The sequence below is a fragment of the Triticum aestivum genome, chromosome 7A (assembly GCF_018294505.1).
Source record: "Triticum aestivum cultivar Chinese Spring chromosome 7A, IWGSC CS RefSeq v2.1, whole genome shotgun sequence".
Lineage (NCBI taxonomy): Eukaryota > Viridiplantae > Streptophyta > Magnoliopsida > Poales > Poaceae > Triticum > Triticum aestivum.
In genome coordinates, this window is record NC_057812.1 from 256,383,535 (window position 1) to 256,397,293 (window position 13,759).

At 47.8% G+C, this 13,759-nt stretch overlaps 1 protein-coding gene across 1 annotated transcript; it reads left to right on the forward strand.

Annotated features, from left to right (window-relative positions):
- Nucleotides 1-6,837: 6,837 nt before the first annotated feature.
- LOC123151778 (nucleotide pyrophosphatase/phosphodiesterase) lies at nt 6,838-11,738 on the forward strand. Its single transcript, XM_044571430.1, has 10 exons — nt 6,838-7,157; nt 8,054-8,145; nt 8,250-8,316; nt 9,371-9,490; nt 9,577-9,805; nt 9,930-10,011; nt 10,152-10,284; nt 10,425-10,630; nt 10,740-10,865; nt 10,986-11,738. Exons 1-10 carry the CDS (start codon nt 6,978-6,980, stop codon nt 11,599-11,601), a joined length of 1,851 nt encoding a protein of 616 aa, XP_044427365.1. The 5' UTR covers nt 6,838-6,977; the 3' UTR covers nt 11,602-11,738.
- Nucleotides 11,739-13,759: the final 2,021 nt, after the last annotated feature.

Sequence of the window (13,759 nt, forward strand, 5' to 3'; positions counted from 1 at the left end):
CACCATATCTAATAGAGTGCGATTACGACGTTCGGACACACCATTACGCTGAGGTGTTCCAGGCGGCGTGAGTTGTGAAACTATTCCACATTTTCTTAAGTGTGTGCCAAATTCGTGACTCAAGTATTCTCCCCCACGATCTGATCGCAAGAACTTGATTTTCCTGTCACGTTGATTCTCAACCTCACTCTGAAATTCCTTGAACTTTTCAAAGGTCTCAGACTTGTGTTTCATTAAGTAGACATACCCATATCTACTCAAGTCATCAGTGAGGGTGAGAACATAACGATAGCCACCGCGAGCCTCAACACTCATTGGACCGCACACATCAGTATGTATGATTTCCAATAAGTTGGTTGCTCGCTCCATTGTTCCTGAGAACGGAGTCTTGGTCATCTTACCCATGAGGCATGGTTCGCACGTGTCAAATGATTCGTAATCAAGAGACTCTAAAAGTCCATCTGCATGGAGCTTCTTCATGCGTTTGACACCTATGTGACCAAGGCGGCAGTGCCACAAGTATGTGGGACTATCATTATCAACCTTACATCTTTTGGTATTCACACTATGAATATGTGTAGCATTACGCTCGAGATTCATTAAGAATAAACCATTCACCATCGGAGCATGACCATAAAACATATCTCTCATATAAATAGAACAACCATTATTCTCGGATTTAAATGAGTAGCCATCTCGTATTAAACGAGATCCTGATACAATGTTCATGCTCAAAGCTGGCACTAAATAACAATTATTGAGGTTTAAAACTAATCCCGTAGGTAAATGTAGAGGTAGCGTGCCGACGGCGATCACATCGACCTTGGAACCATTCCCGACGCGCATCGTCACCTCGTCCTTCGCCAGTCTCCGTTTATTCCGCAGCTCCTGCTTTGAGTTACAAATGTGAGCAACCGCACCGGTATCAAATACCCAGGAGCTACTACGAGTACTGGTAAGGTACACATCAATTACATGTATATCACATATACCTTTCGTGATGCCGGCCTTCTTGTCCGCTAAGTATTTGGGGCAGTTCCGCTTCCAGTGACCACTTCCCTTGCAATAAAAACACTCAGTCTCGGGCTTGGGTCCATTCTTTGGCTTCTTCCCGGCAGCTTGCTTACCGGGCGCGGCAACTCCCTTGCCGTCCTTCTTGAAGTTCTTCTTACCCTTGCCTTTCTTGAACTTAGTGGTTTTATTCACCATCAACACTTGATGTTCCTTTTTGACTTCTACCTCTGCTGATTTCAGCATTGCAAATACTTCAGGAATGGTCTTTTCCATCCCCTGCATATTGAAGTTCATCACAAAGCTCTTGTAGCTCGGTGGAAGCGACTGAAGGATTCTGTCAATGACCGCGTCATCCGGGAGATTAACTCCCAGCTGAGTCAAGCGGTTATGCAACCCAGACATTTTGAGTATGTGCTCACTGACAGAACTATTTTCCTCCATCTTACAGCTGAAGAACTTGTCGGAGACTTCATATCTCTCGACCCGGGCATGAGCTTGAAAAACCATTTTCAGCTCTTCGAACATCTCATATGCTCCGTGTCTCTCAAAACGCTTTTGGAGCCCCGGTTCTAAGCTGTAAAGCATGCCGCACTGAACGAGGGAGTAATCATCAGCACGTGTCTGCCAAGCGTTCATAACGTCTTGGTTCTGTGGGACGGGTGCGTCACCTAGCGGTGCTTCTAGGACATAATCTTTCTTGGCAGCTATGAGGATGATCCTCAGGTTCCGGACCCAGTCCGTATAGTTGCTGCCATCGTCTTTCAGCTTGGTTTTCTCTAGGAACGCGTTGAAGTTGAGGACAACGTGGGCCATTTGATCTACAAGACATATTGTAAAGATTTTAGACTAAGTTCATGATAATTAAGTTCATCTAATCAAATTATTAAATGAACTCCCACTCAGATAGACATCCCTCCAGTCATCTAAGTATAACATGATCCGAGTTAACTAGGCCGTGTCCGATCATCACGTGAGACGGACTAGTCAACATCGGTGAACATCTTCATGTTGATCGTATCTTCTATACGACTCATGCTCGACCTTTCGGTCTTCTGTGTTCCGAGGCCATGTCTGTACATGCTAGGCTCGTCAAGTCAACCTAAGTGTATTGCGTGTGTAAATCTGTCTTACACCCGTTGTATTCGAACGTTAGAATCTATCACACCCGATCATCACGTGGTGCTTCGAAACAACGAACCTTCGCAACGGTGCACAGTTAGGGGGAACACTTTCTTGAAATTATTACGAGGGATCATCTTATTTAAGCTACCGTCGTTCTAAGCAAATAAGATGTAAAACATGATAAACATCACATGCAATCAAATAGTGACATGATATGGCCAATATCATTTGCTCCTTTGATCTCCATCTTCGGGGCTCCATGATCATCGTTGTCACCGGCATGACACCATGATCTCCATCATCATGATCTCCATCATCGTGTCTTCTTGAAGTTGTCTCGTCATCTATTACTTCTACTACTATGGCTAACGCTTTAGCAATAAAGTAAAGTAATTACATGACGTTTATGTTGACACGCAGGTCATAAATAAATAAAGACAACTCCTATGGCTCCTGCCGGTTGTCATACTCATCGACATGCAAGTCGTGATTCCTATTACAAGAACATGATCAATCTCATACATCACATATATCATTCATCATTCATCACAACCTTTGGCCATATCACATCACAAAACACTTGCTGCAAAAACAAGTTAGACGTCCTCTAATTGTTGTTGCAAGTTTTTACGTGGCTGCTATAGGTTTCTAGCAAGAACGTTTCTTACCTACGCCAAAACCACAACGTGAATTGCCAATTTCTATTTACCCTTCATAAGGACCCTGTTCATCGAATCCGATCCGACTAAAGTGGGAGAGACAGACACCCGCCAGCCACCTTATGCAACTAGTGCATGTCAGTCGGTGGAACCGGTCTCACGTAAGCGTACGTGTAAGGTTGGTCCGGGCCGCTTCATCCCACGATGCCGCCGAATCAAGATAAGACTAGTAACGGCAAGCAAATTGACAATATCGACGCCCACAACTACTTTGTGTTCTACTCGTGCATAGTAACTACGCATAGACCTAGCTCATGATGCCACTGTTGGGATCGTAGAAGAAATTAAAAATTTTCTACGCATCACCAAGATCAATCTATGGAGTATTCTAGCAACGAGGGGAATAGGAGTGCATCTACATACCCTTGTAGATCGCGAGCGGAAGCGTTCAAGTGAACGGGGATGATGGAGTCGTACTCGCCGTGATCCAAATCACCGATGACCAAGTGCCGAACGGACAGCACCTCCGCGTTCAACACACGTACGGTTGGGAAGACGTCTCCTCCTTCTTGATCCAGCAAGGGGGAAGGAGAGGTTGATGAAGATCCAGCAGCACGACGGCGTGGTGGTGGATGCAGCAGGATCCCGGCAGGGCTTCGCCAAGCACAAGCGGGGAGGAGAGGTGTTACGGAGGGAGAGGGAGGCGCCAAGAGCAAGGTGCGGCTGCCCTCCCTCCCTTCCACTATATATAGGGGGGCGCATGCCCCCTTGGAGATCCCATCTAAAAGGGGGGGGGCTGGGGGCAACGGCCCCCTTAGGGTTTCCAACCAGGGGGGCGCATGCCCCCTCGGGGGGCAACGGCCCCCTAGGGTTTCCAACCCTAGGCGCCTTGGGCCCTTGGGTGGGGCGCACCAGCCCATCAGGGGCTGGTTCCCACGCCACTTCAGCCCATGGGGCCCTCCGGGATAGGTGGCCCCATCCGGTGGACCCCCGGGACCCTTCGGTGGTCCCGGTACAATACCGGTAACCCCCGAAACCTTCCCGCTGGCCGAAACTGGACTTCCTATATATAAATCTTTACCTCCGGACCATTTCGGAACTCCTCGTGACGTCCGGGATCTCATCCGGGACTCCGAACAACTTTCGGTTTACTGCATACTAATATCTCTACAACCCTAGCGTCACCGAACCTTAAGTGTGTAGACCCTACGGGTTCGGGAGACACGCAGACATGACCGAGACGCCTCTCCGGTCAATAACCAACAGCGGGATCTGGATACCCATGTTGGCTCCCACATGCTCCTCGATGATCTCATCGGATGAACCACGATGTCGAGGACTTAATCAATCCCGTATTCAATTCCCTTTGTCAATCGGTACGTTACTTGCCCGAGACTCGATCGTCGGTATCCCAATACCTTGTTCAATCTCGTTACCGGCAAGTCACTTTACTCGTACCGTAATGCATGATCCCGTGACCAACCCCTTGGTCACATTGAGCTCATTATGATGATGCATTACCGAGTGGGCCCAGAGATACCTCTCCGTCATACGGAGTGACAAATCCCAGTCTCGATTCGTGCCAACCCAACAGACACTTTCGGAGATACCTGTAATGTACCTTTATAGTCACCCAGTTACGTTGTGACGTTTGGCACACCCAAGGCACTCCTACGGTATCCGGGAGTTGCACAATCTCATGGTCTAAGGAAATGATACTTGACATTCAGAAAAGCTACAGCAAACGAACTACACGATCTTTGAGCTAAGCTTAGGATTGGGTCTTGTCCATCACATCATTCTCCTAATGATGTGATCCCGTTATCAATGACATCCCCATGTCCATAGCCAGGAAACCATGACTATCTATTGATCAACGAGCTAGTCAACTAGAGGCTCGCTAGGGACACATTGTGGTCTATGTATTCACACATGTATTACGATTTCCGGATAATACAATTCTAGCATGAATAATAGACAATTATCATGAACAAGGAAATATAATAATCATTTTATTATTGCCTCTAGGGCATATTTCCAATAGTTAAAAACAGCCGGGACTATACGGTTGTGTCTGTCGGACCAGGTTATTTATCATGTGATGGATGAGAATTCGCCGAAGAAGATCTGGGAGAAGCTGGAAAGTCAATTTATGTCCAAGACTGCGACGACCAAAGTGTATCTGAAGCAAAAGTTGTATGGAAAAAAGGCTACATGACCACATGTGTGTGCATGAGAGCAGTTTGGTTGGATCAAGTTTGGTCCCTTGTTCTGCTATATGGTACACGGAGAAGCAACAACAAATAGTGACAGAAAAAGAAGAAGAATTGTGCAGTTTGCATGGAAGTTTTTTTTCTGGGTCGGTTTGCTGTGATGGCTCGGAACACGTGGGCAGGTGGCGGAGGCGCGCGGGCAAGCGTGTCATGTGGATGTGCATACAAGGCTTGTGGAGTCTGGTGCATGTCGTGCAGCCGGACAGGTTCGGCTTGGTTGGACTAGATGGTCTGACGGATCGACGCAAGTCGGTTGTTACAGAAGACGATGGTGGAATCAGCGACGACGACGTAGGAGCGTGATGTTGATGGTGACCGACTTCTGGGACGTGGAAACACGTGGCACAAGCCCGAGGCTTGTGTGACTTCGACAAGACTATGGCGTGTGGTTGATTCAAGATGGCGTACACATGTGAGCTTGAAGTCGACGGGACGCGAGGGTGGACTGATCATCTACCATGGAGTCATGTTGAAGGTGGAGCTGGATTGAGGGGATGTGATGTAATGATCCAGGGAATCAAAGCCTATTCAGCAAGGGGGAAAAGCGAGTGGCACGCAGTTCGGACTGGATCCTAGTATGATGGAAGCGTGAAACTCGTCATCGGTCGGTGATGATCGGTGATACTCTGCAGTGGGGGTTGAGTGGTGTGGGTTTCGTGACCCTTGAGACTCGACCGGGACAGCGGGGGCTCGACGCGGTAATAGCGGCGAGGCGTGCGGTATGCATGGGACATGGAGACGGGCCAGGGCTCTGGTGGTCATACATGTGGTGAGACAACTGCGAATTTGGCTCGGGATGATTACAAGCAATGGTGAAATTCCTCTAAGTTTAGACAGACGGTCAAGAAAGGAGCGGTGATATTGAGTTCAGGTAACTCTTATGTGTGACACCCAATATGTGAGTTGTTCAATTTCACGCAGGTCAGTGATCAGTGTGTAATAGCGTTGGACTGATACTCTGGAAGTTGGGAGCACAAACTAGAGTAACAAGGAACTTAATTTTGCTCGAGTGTTGACTGTGGTCAAGAAAAGAAGGAACTACAAGTTGCAGGTGGAGTCATATGGAGTCTTTGGAGTAGCAGCGATACTCATGGGATAAGCTCAAGTCCAATGTACATGAAAATTTGACGCATTGACAAATTCAGGGTGGTGGAGAATATTCGTCAAGGTGGAGTTTGTTAGAGTTGTGTCGAATATTGTGTATAAGGTAGGTTGCAGTTGGACTAGGAGTTGTATTGTGTTTACATAGGATGTGGAGTCGTGTCCAAATATGACACTTGTATCCTAGGCCTCTCATATATAGCGGGGCTAGACACACGATGTAACCTATGCCAACATAATAGCACAAACGCGCAAGGGGGAGCCGGCGGCGTGTGCCGGCGCCCGGGTGGCCGGTGTGCGGTATTGTGACGGTGTCACGAGGAGGAGCACCCGTAGTCAAGCCCCGGGGATGTAGCCATATCGGTGAACCTCGTTAACAAGTCTCGGTGTCGTGCTCGTGTGATTGCTTGGTCCTCGGATGATCAACGGTATGCCTCGAATTTATTCTAACAAAATGCATTTTTTTCCGTCCCGTATCTTAGTTTTACGGTTTGTGATTTTAAGAGGTGTGTTAGAGATGCTCTAAATGTGTAATACTCGTGGACCCCTTCTCCTGCCGCCAGCCCTGCCATTTGGCTACATGCCTTTTCTTCTCTACTTTTTTATTTTTAAGTTGCTGATTGTTTTATGAGATAGGTAACCGCTTTATTCCAAGCGGTTTCTTTTCTTCTCTACTAGAGTACTAGAATACGCATTGCATCCGTGTCTCTCTTGAATGCATATAGGCCGGCCAGCCATGGCGTACACTGGACACTCGCCAGCCTAGGAGCAGCTTCCAGCGCGCACGAGTTACAGCTGAAGCAGAGGCATGGGAATGGCGCATGTCCTCCTGGCGGCGGCGTTGGCCATGGTGGCCGCCGCGGCGACGGGGAGCGCGTCGCCGGCCGAGGGGATCCAGCCGCTGTCCAAGATCGCCATGAACAAGGCCACCGTTAACCTGCACGGCTCCGCGTACGTGCGGGCCACGCCGGCACTGCTCGGCGACCAGGTATGTAAAGCTAATTGCCTAGCTATTTTATTAATTAATATTCCCCAGCTTAATTTGACCAGCAGGCAAAATCTCTCTCGGGCCTGCTGGCTTTGGATTTGGGGTTTGGAAAGCAAAATTTTGTATAGCAGAATAGTGTGCTAGTTGTATCTTGCATCGAAGGGCAGAGCAGTCAAAGTATTAATTCAGGGGGACATTATATACAAAGTGAACCAACAGCTCCAGGCGACGTTTTGCAGAATTACTTTTTTTTCTTCGAAAAGGAGGGAGTTTTGCAGAATTACTAGTGCGGCTTTTGATTTGATTAGTACATACTTTTTACTGTCACCGCGAATATGCCGGATCACTTTTCCCAGGTAGCACTAAGCACCACTTTATCCTGATTCTGTGCTTCATATACTCATTGTTGCACTGGCTTCAGTGATTGAGTAAGCATTCGGTATATTCAGTGTTCCATTTTGGGACCCGGAGTTTTCGCAGATACTTTGTACGGAGTGCTTAACAATTCTATTAACCTGGTCATAGTGGAGAGTAACTTAGACTAGTGTCATATGTAAAGTAACATGATGGTAGTGTCATAGATGATCTTATTTATTAGCTTGTAGACTCATCTTGTCTTAGGAAGCGCTATGTTACAGTAACATATTATGTTACCACCTTACATTAAATACTTGCCACATAAGCAAAAAAATTTAGAGTGTGCTATGTTACTAGCTAAGTTACTCCCACTATGACTAGCCTTAGTTGACGTAATTTCTTCCGGTCTTGAGATGCACACAACGGGGTGCTTTGTGATGGTGCTTGTGCTTGGATATGAGAAATTGCCAACTGTTCTACTATGCCAAAATGAAAATAAAATATCTATGAAACTCAAACTGTTGAACTATCTCTGACAGGAAGAAGACACCGTATGGGTCACGGTGAAATACGGCTGGGAAAACCCCTCCGCCGATGACTGGATCGCCGTCTTCTCCCCCGCCGATTTCATGTAAGACCTTAATTAGGATTTATTTTTTCCATTAACATTTCAGTCGCAACAGATTCATTTCTGATCGCTGTTGAATCTCCTCTGACATTAATTCCAATATGCAGCTCGGGGTCGTGCCCTAACCCATCGAGGTACCCCGGCGAGCCGCTGCTCTGCACGGCGCCCATCAAGGTCAGTTGGTTAACTACTAACGAAGAATTTTATCTTCAAATTTGGTGACACCTGTCAACATGGATGCACATCACCATGGTCGAGCTTTTTCGATAGAGCGCGATTTTATTATTTCAAATGTAGTATCAAGCGGATACAAAATATTATGAGTAACATCCGGTCTCTGCATAACTAGGATGCACAAAGCCAAACGCCAAAAGTCTGACACTAGAAAATGTAAGAAAACTGACAAAAATTGGCAACAGTAGAGTCTTATGGACCGACACTTTGCCTATGTCGAACTAGGCAGTGGATCGACCCAGACCAACCATGTTGGGAAAAAACCTCCGTAGCCGGTTGCTCCAACCGCGTACACACCGGCTTGAACAACGGTTGGTGGTCCGCTCGTTATAGCATAGACCACATATGAAGCGAGTGTACAACGGAAAATAACCTACAAAGGAAAAGCATTTTTGTCATTAAAATCAAATTATTTCTACATAGCCAAAGCGACCATAATAAAGCATACGCCCCCACCCTTATTAGCGTTTTGAAACTATTTGGAATTTCGTCTAGTCAATGACCAAATATATTGGCAATACTTGTTGACGGATACAAATTTGACGCTATTTGAATGACTGACCATGTAGAACGTGCACTTGCATTGAAAAAAGAGGTGTTTGATTGTCTCGTCATGGGCACAAAAGCAACACTTCTTACTCCTTGGCTAGTTGCATCGTCCAAGAATCAGTGGCGGAGCCAGAAACTCAATATAGAGGGGGCCAAACATGTTATATAATGTTAGACGGAGCCAAATCATCTAAATTTTGCTAATTATGTTTGAAAATGAAGGATTAGGAGCACATATAGCTGTACTTGTGAGGGCATAGGGGGGCCAAGGCCCCTGCCAGCACCCCCCTGCCTCCGCCACCGTGCAAGATTGTCTTTGGTTAGCACAACTCCCCCTACAAAGATACCACATAAATTTTTTAACTTTTAGTGAAATCTTTAACTTCTAAATTTTCACCATGGTCGAGCTGAACCTGAAATGATCTGTTGGTGCGTGGGGCTGCAGTATCAGTACGCCAACTACTCGGCCAACTACCTCTACGGGGGCAAGGGCGCCATCCGGTTCCAGCTCATCAACCAGCGCTCCGACTTCTCTTTCGCCCTCTTCACCGGCGGCCTCGAAAACGTAACCACTAGTTCTATTCTACCCTGTCCCGATCCCTTTTTTTTTGCATGTGAAGGACGTTCAGTGATTACATTTTGGTTTTGCAGCCGGCGCTGGTGACGGTGTCGAAGCAGGTGGCGTTCAAGAACCCCAAGGCGCCGGTGTTCCCGCGCCTGGCGCAGGGCAAGACCCACGACGAGATGGCCGTGACGTGGACCAGCGGCTACGACATCGGCGAGGCCTACCCGTTCGTGGAGTGGGGCGTGGTCGCCTCCGGCGGCAACCCCACGCGCACGCCCGCCGGGACGCTCACCTTCACCCGCGGCAGCATGTGCGGTACGTCCTAGTACTCGTACACGGAGCGTCAACTGATGGGCTAGATAGATAGTAGATCACATCATCCTGCACAAGATTTCACGTACCAGCTGACGAGAGAGTGTGTGCTCTCTGGTTTATTAAGGCGAGCCGGCGCGGACGGTTGGGTGGAGAGATCCCGGGTTCATCCACACGGCGTTCATGAGGGGACTGTGGCCCAACAAAGAGTACGTACGCACATATATTGCCAAACCGATTTAAGGAATTAATTTGCCCTTGAAAAAAATACTACTATGCAGCAGCAGTTCCTTCCCGTCCATGTTGATATTGCCAGCGTTTGCTGAAGACCAGTTCGTTTGTGATTCAGGTACTTGTACAAGATTGGGCATGAGCTCTCTGACGAAACGGTGGTGTGGGGCAGGTCCTACACTTTCCGGGCGCCGCCGACCCCCGGGCAGAACTCGCTGCAGCGCATCATCGTCTTCGGTGACATGGGAAAGGTACAAGATAGCGTGCGTGTCTCTTGGTAGCCGAACAGCATGAAAAATGTATGGGTGCTGTTGCCTCTGGGTAGAAGAAAGGAAGTGAGCTGGAAGAGGATATCACTCTTACGGACGCTACATTGGTTTGGCCTTTTCAGGCGGAGAGGGACGGGTCAAATGAGTTTGCCAACTACCAGCCAGGGTCGCTTAACACAACGGACAAGCTTGTTGAAGATTTGGACAACTATGACATCGTCTTCCACATCGGCGACCTGCCCTACGCCAACGGGTACCTCTCCCAGTGGGACCAGTTCACCGCACAGGTCGCCCCCATCAGCGCCAACAAGCCCTACATGGTTGCAAGGTATGGTTTGGGCGTATACACACATCCTGTATGACATGACCATGTGGAGCAGTGTCAAGTAAGAAACGTCAGGGACAGAGTACTTATTCTCCTTGTCTTTTGTGTGCAGTGGCAACCACGAGAGAGACTGGCCCAGCACCGGCGGATTCTTCGACGTCAAGGACTCCGGTGGCGAGTGCGGCGTGCCGGCCGAGACCATGTACTACTACCCGGCCGAAAACAGAGCAAATTTCTGGTACGCACGGTTTTCAGTCCCAACAGAAATCCGAGTCATTTCCTGCAAAGTTCATGGCAAACTACTATTGTGTTTCAAATGACTCACGAAATGACTGGACTGCCACCGATGAATCTCAAGGTACAAGGTGGACTACGGGATGTTCCGGTTCTGCGTGGCGGACTCGGAGCACGACTGGCGGGAGGGGACTCCGCAGTACAAGTTCATCGAGGAGTGCCTCTCCACGGTGGACCGGAAGCACCAGCCGTGGCTCATCTTCGCGGCGCACCGGGTGCTGGGTTACTCCTCCAACTCGTGGTACGCCGACCAGGGCTCGTTCGAGGAGCCCGAGGGCCGGGAGAGCCTGCAGAAGCTGTGGCAGCGGCACCGCGTCGACATTGCCTTCTTCGGCCACGTCCACAACTACGAGCGTACTTGCCCGCTCTATCAGAGCCAGTGCGTCACCAGCGAGCGGAGCAACTACTCGGGCACCATGAACGGGACCATCTTTGTCGTGGCAGGCGGCGGCGGCAGCCACCTCTCGGGCTACACCAGCGCGACCCCCAAGTGGAGTGTGTTCAGGGATAAAGACTACGGGTTCACCAAGCTCACTGCCTTCAACCACTCGTCGCTTTTGTTCGAGTACAAGAAGAGCAGCGACGGCAAGGTGTATGACTCCTTCACCATCCATAGGGACTACCGCGACGTGCTCGGATGCGTGCATGACAGTTGCTTCCCCACCACACTTGCTACCTAACCATCGAGCTGACATGGAGTTTTTCTGTGTAATAAAACTGCTCGGCTGCACAACTAATGTGTGCTAATGAAGTGTGGAAGGCTATTTTTTTTTTTTGGAAAAAAGGGGTTGTCCTCCGATTTGAGAGGGGAGTTTTAGACCATGACCCACCAGTACCTATGCTCGACACCGATGGATACAACCCAGGGTTACATGCAGATCTGAGCCATGTTTTCTTGATAAAGGGTGTTTTTATTACTCACTTTGTTCCATAATGTAGTGCACCCATGTTTTTCGAGATCTAACTTTGACCGTAAATTTAACCAACGAGATCAGTGGTATAATTTTTGCTAAATTTATATCGAAAACACGAATTCAGTGGTATAATTTTTGCTCCCACAGCAGTCAGTCTCGGTAGTTAAATTTACGGTCAAACTTGAATCTCGAGAAGCGCGGGCGTACTACATTGTGGAATGGAGGGAGTAACTCATAATATTGCCTCAAAGGGATACAAGGTATAGACCCAAGGTATACACCATCCACTAGATGTGTCATCCATATATGAAACCTGCAATCTGACTGTCATCAATATATTGTAGAATTGAGAGGCCCTCGTCCACTAGATGGGGCACAAAACCTGCAATCTAACCGTCCTATTGAGCATGCTCAAAGCTCAATCATAATAGTCAACGTATCTATGACAATATTAAATAACATTGGACATCAGATATATTGACAGAGTCCTTTATCCTTCTTGAATTAATGGACAATATGACCATTGACTTGTATAGCGACACTACGGCTAGAGACGGAATTATCAACCAATGCATGCCATTTCTTGGAGAAACCCTTCATTCTTAGGGTCTGCTAAAGAAATGACCATTTGACTTTGTCAAGTTTTTCAAAGTCAGTTTTGAATATTACCCCACTCATGGTTTTCATGTGCATCTCGTGTAATGTCTCATGAAGGATAACTACTCCACCAAAGATTTCTTCCTTGCATGAAGGTTGTTTGAGAGGGCCGCACCACATGGTCAATTGTTACATTAATTGAGCCTATTAATGGTTGCTTTAGTTAAAAATTCAAGCTAATATTAAGGATGAAAATCAGCCTATACTGTTGGATCCGTTCAACCTCCTTAATCTTTGTCAAGTTGGCCGACATGTAGAAAATTAGACAGCACCATGTGATCCAACTGGATGACCACTTAGAAGTTATGGTAGAGCTCTGCGAGGAAGCCATTTGAACCTGCTGCCTCTCTCAAAGTGCTCTAGCTTAAGATGTGAGCTCAAGAAATGAAGGAAATAGGAACACAAAGTACGAGAGTACAATAAATGTGATGGGGTGTCCACCCGATCTTGGAGGGGCCAGGTTCCTTATATAGTCTCACAGATAAAACTAGCCATCTTTCCTCAAGATTCTCACTTGGCAGCACCAGGATCCTAACCAATCAGTTTGAGTTCTTTAGAAACCAGACACCTATGGGGAATTATATGCACAACATAAAAACATATCCGTAGAAACCACATTCAGTGATGTAGATTTGAGAATCGAACTCATATTGTGAGGAAACCAAAAACACCGAATGAACACTCTCATCTTTGTTTCACCGGTAGAAATCTTGGGGCACTCTTTGAGGTTCTTGTTGGGGAACGTAGTATTTCAGAAAAATTCCTACAATCACGCAATATCTATCTAGGAGAAGCATAGCAAAGAGCGGGGAGAGTGTGTCCACGTACCCTCGTAGACCGAAAGCGGAAGCGTTTAGTAACGCGGTTGATGTAGTCGAACGTCTTTGCGATCCAACCGATCCAAGTACCGAACACACGGCACCTCCGCGATCTGCACACGTTCAGCTCGGCCACGTCCCTCAAACTCTTGATCCAGTTGAGGCCGAGGGAGAATTTCGTCAGCACGATGGCGTGGTGACGGTGATGAAGTTACCGATGCAGGGCTTCACCTAAGCACTACGACAATATGACCGAGGTGGAAAATTGTGGAGGGGGGCACCGCACATGGCTAAGACGAATCTTGTAGTGCCTTTGAGGTGCCCCCTGCCCACGTATATAAAGGAGGGGGGAAGAGGAGGCCGGCCTAGGAGGGGCGCGCCTATAGGGGGAGTCCAACTAGGATTCCCAATCCTAATTGGAGTCCCCTTCTTTTTCCAAGAGGGGAGAG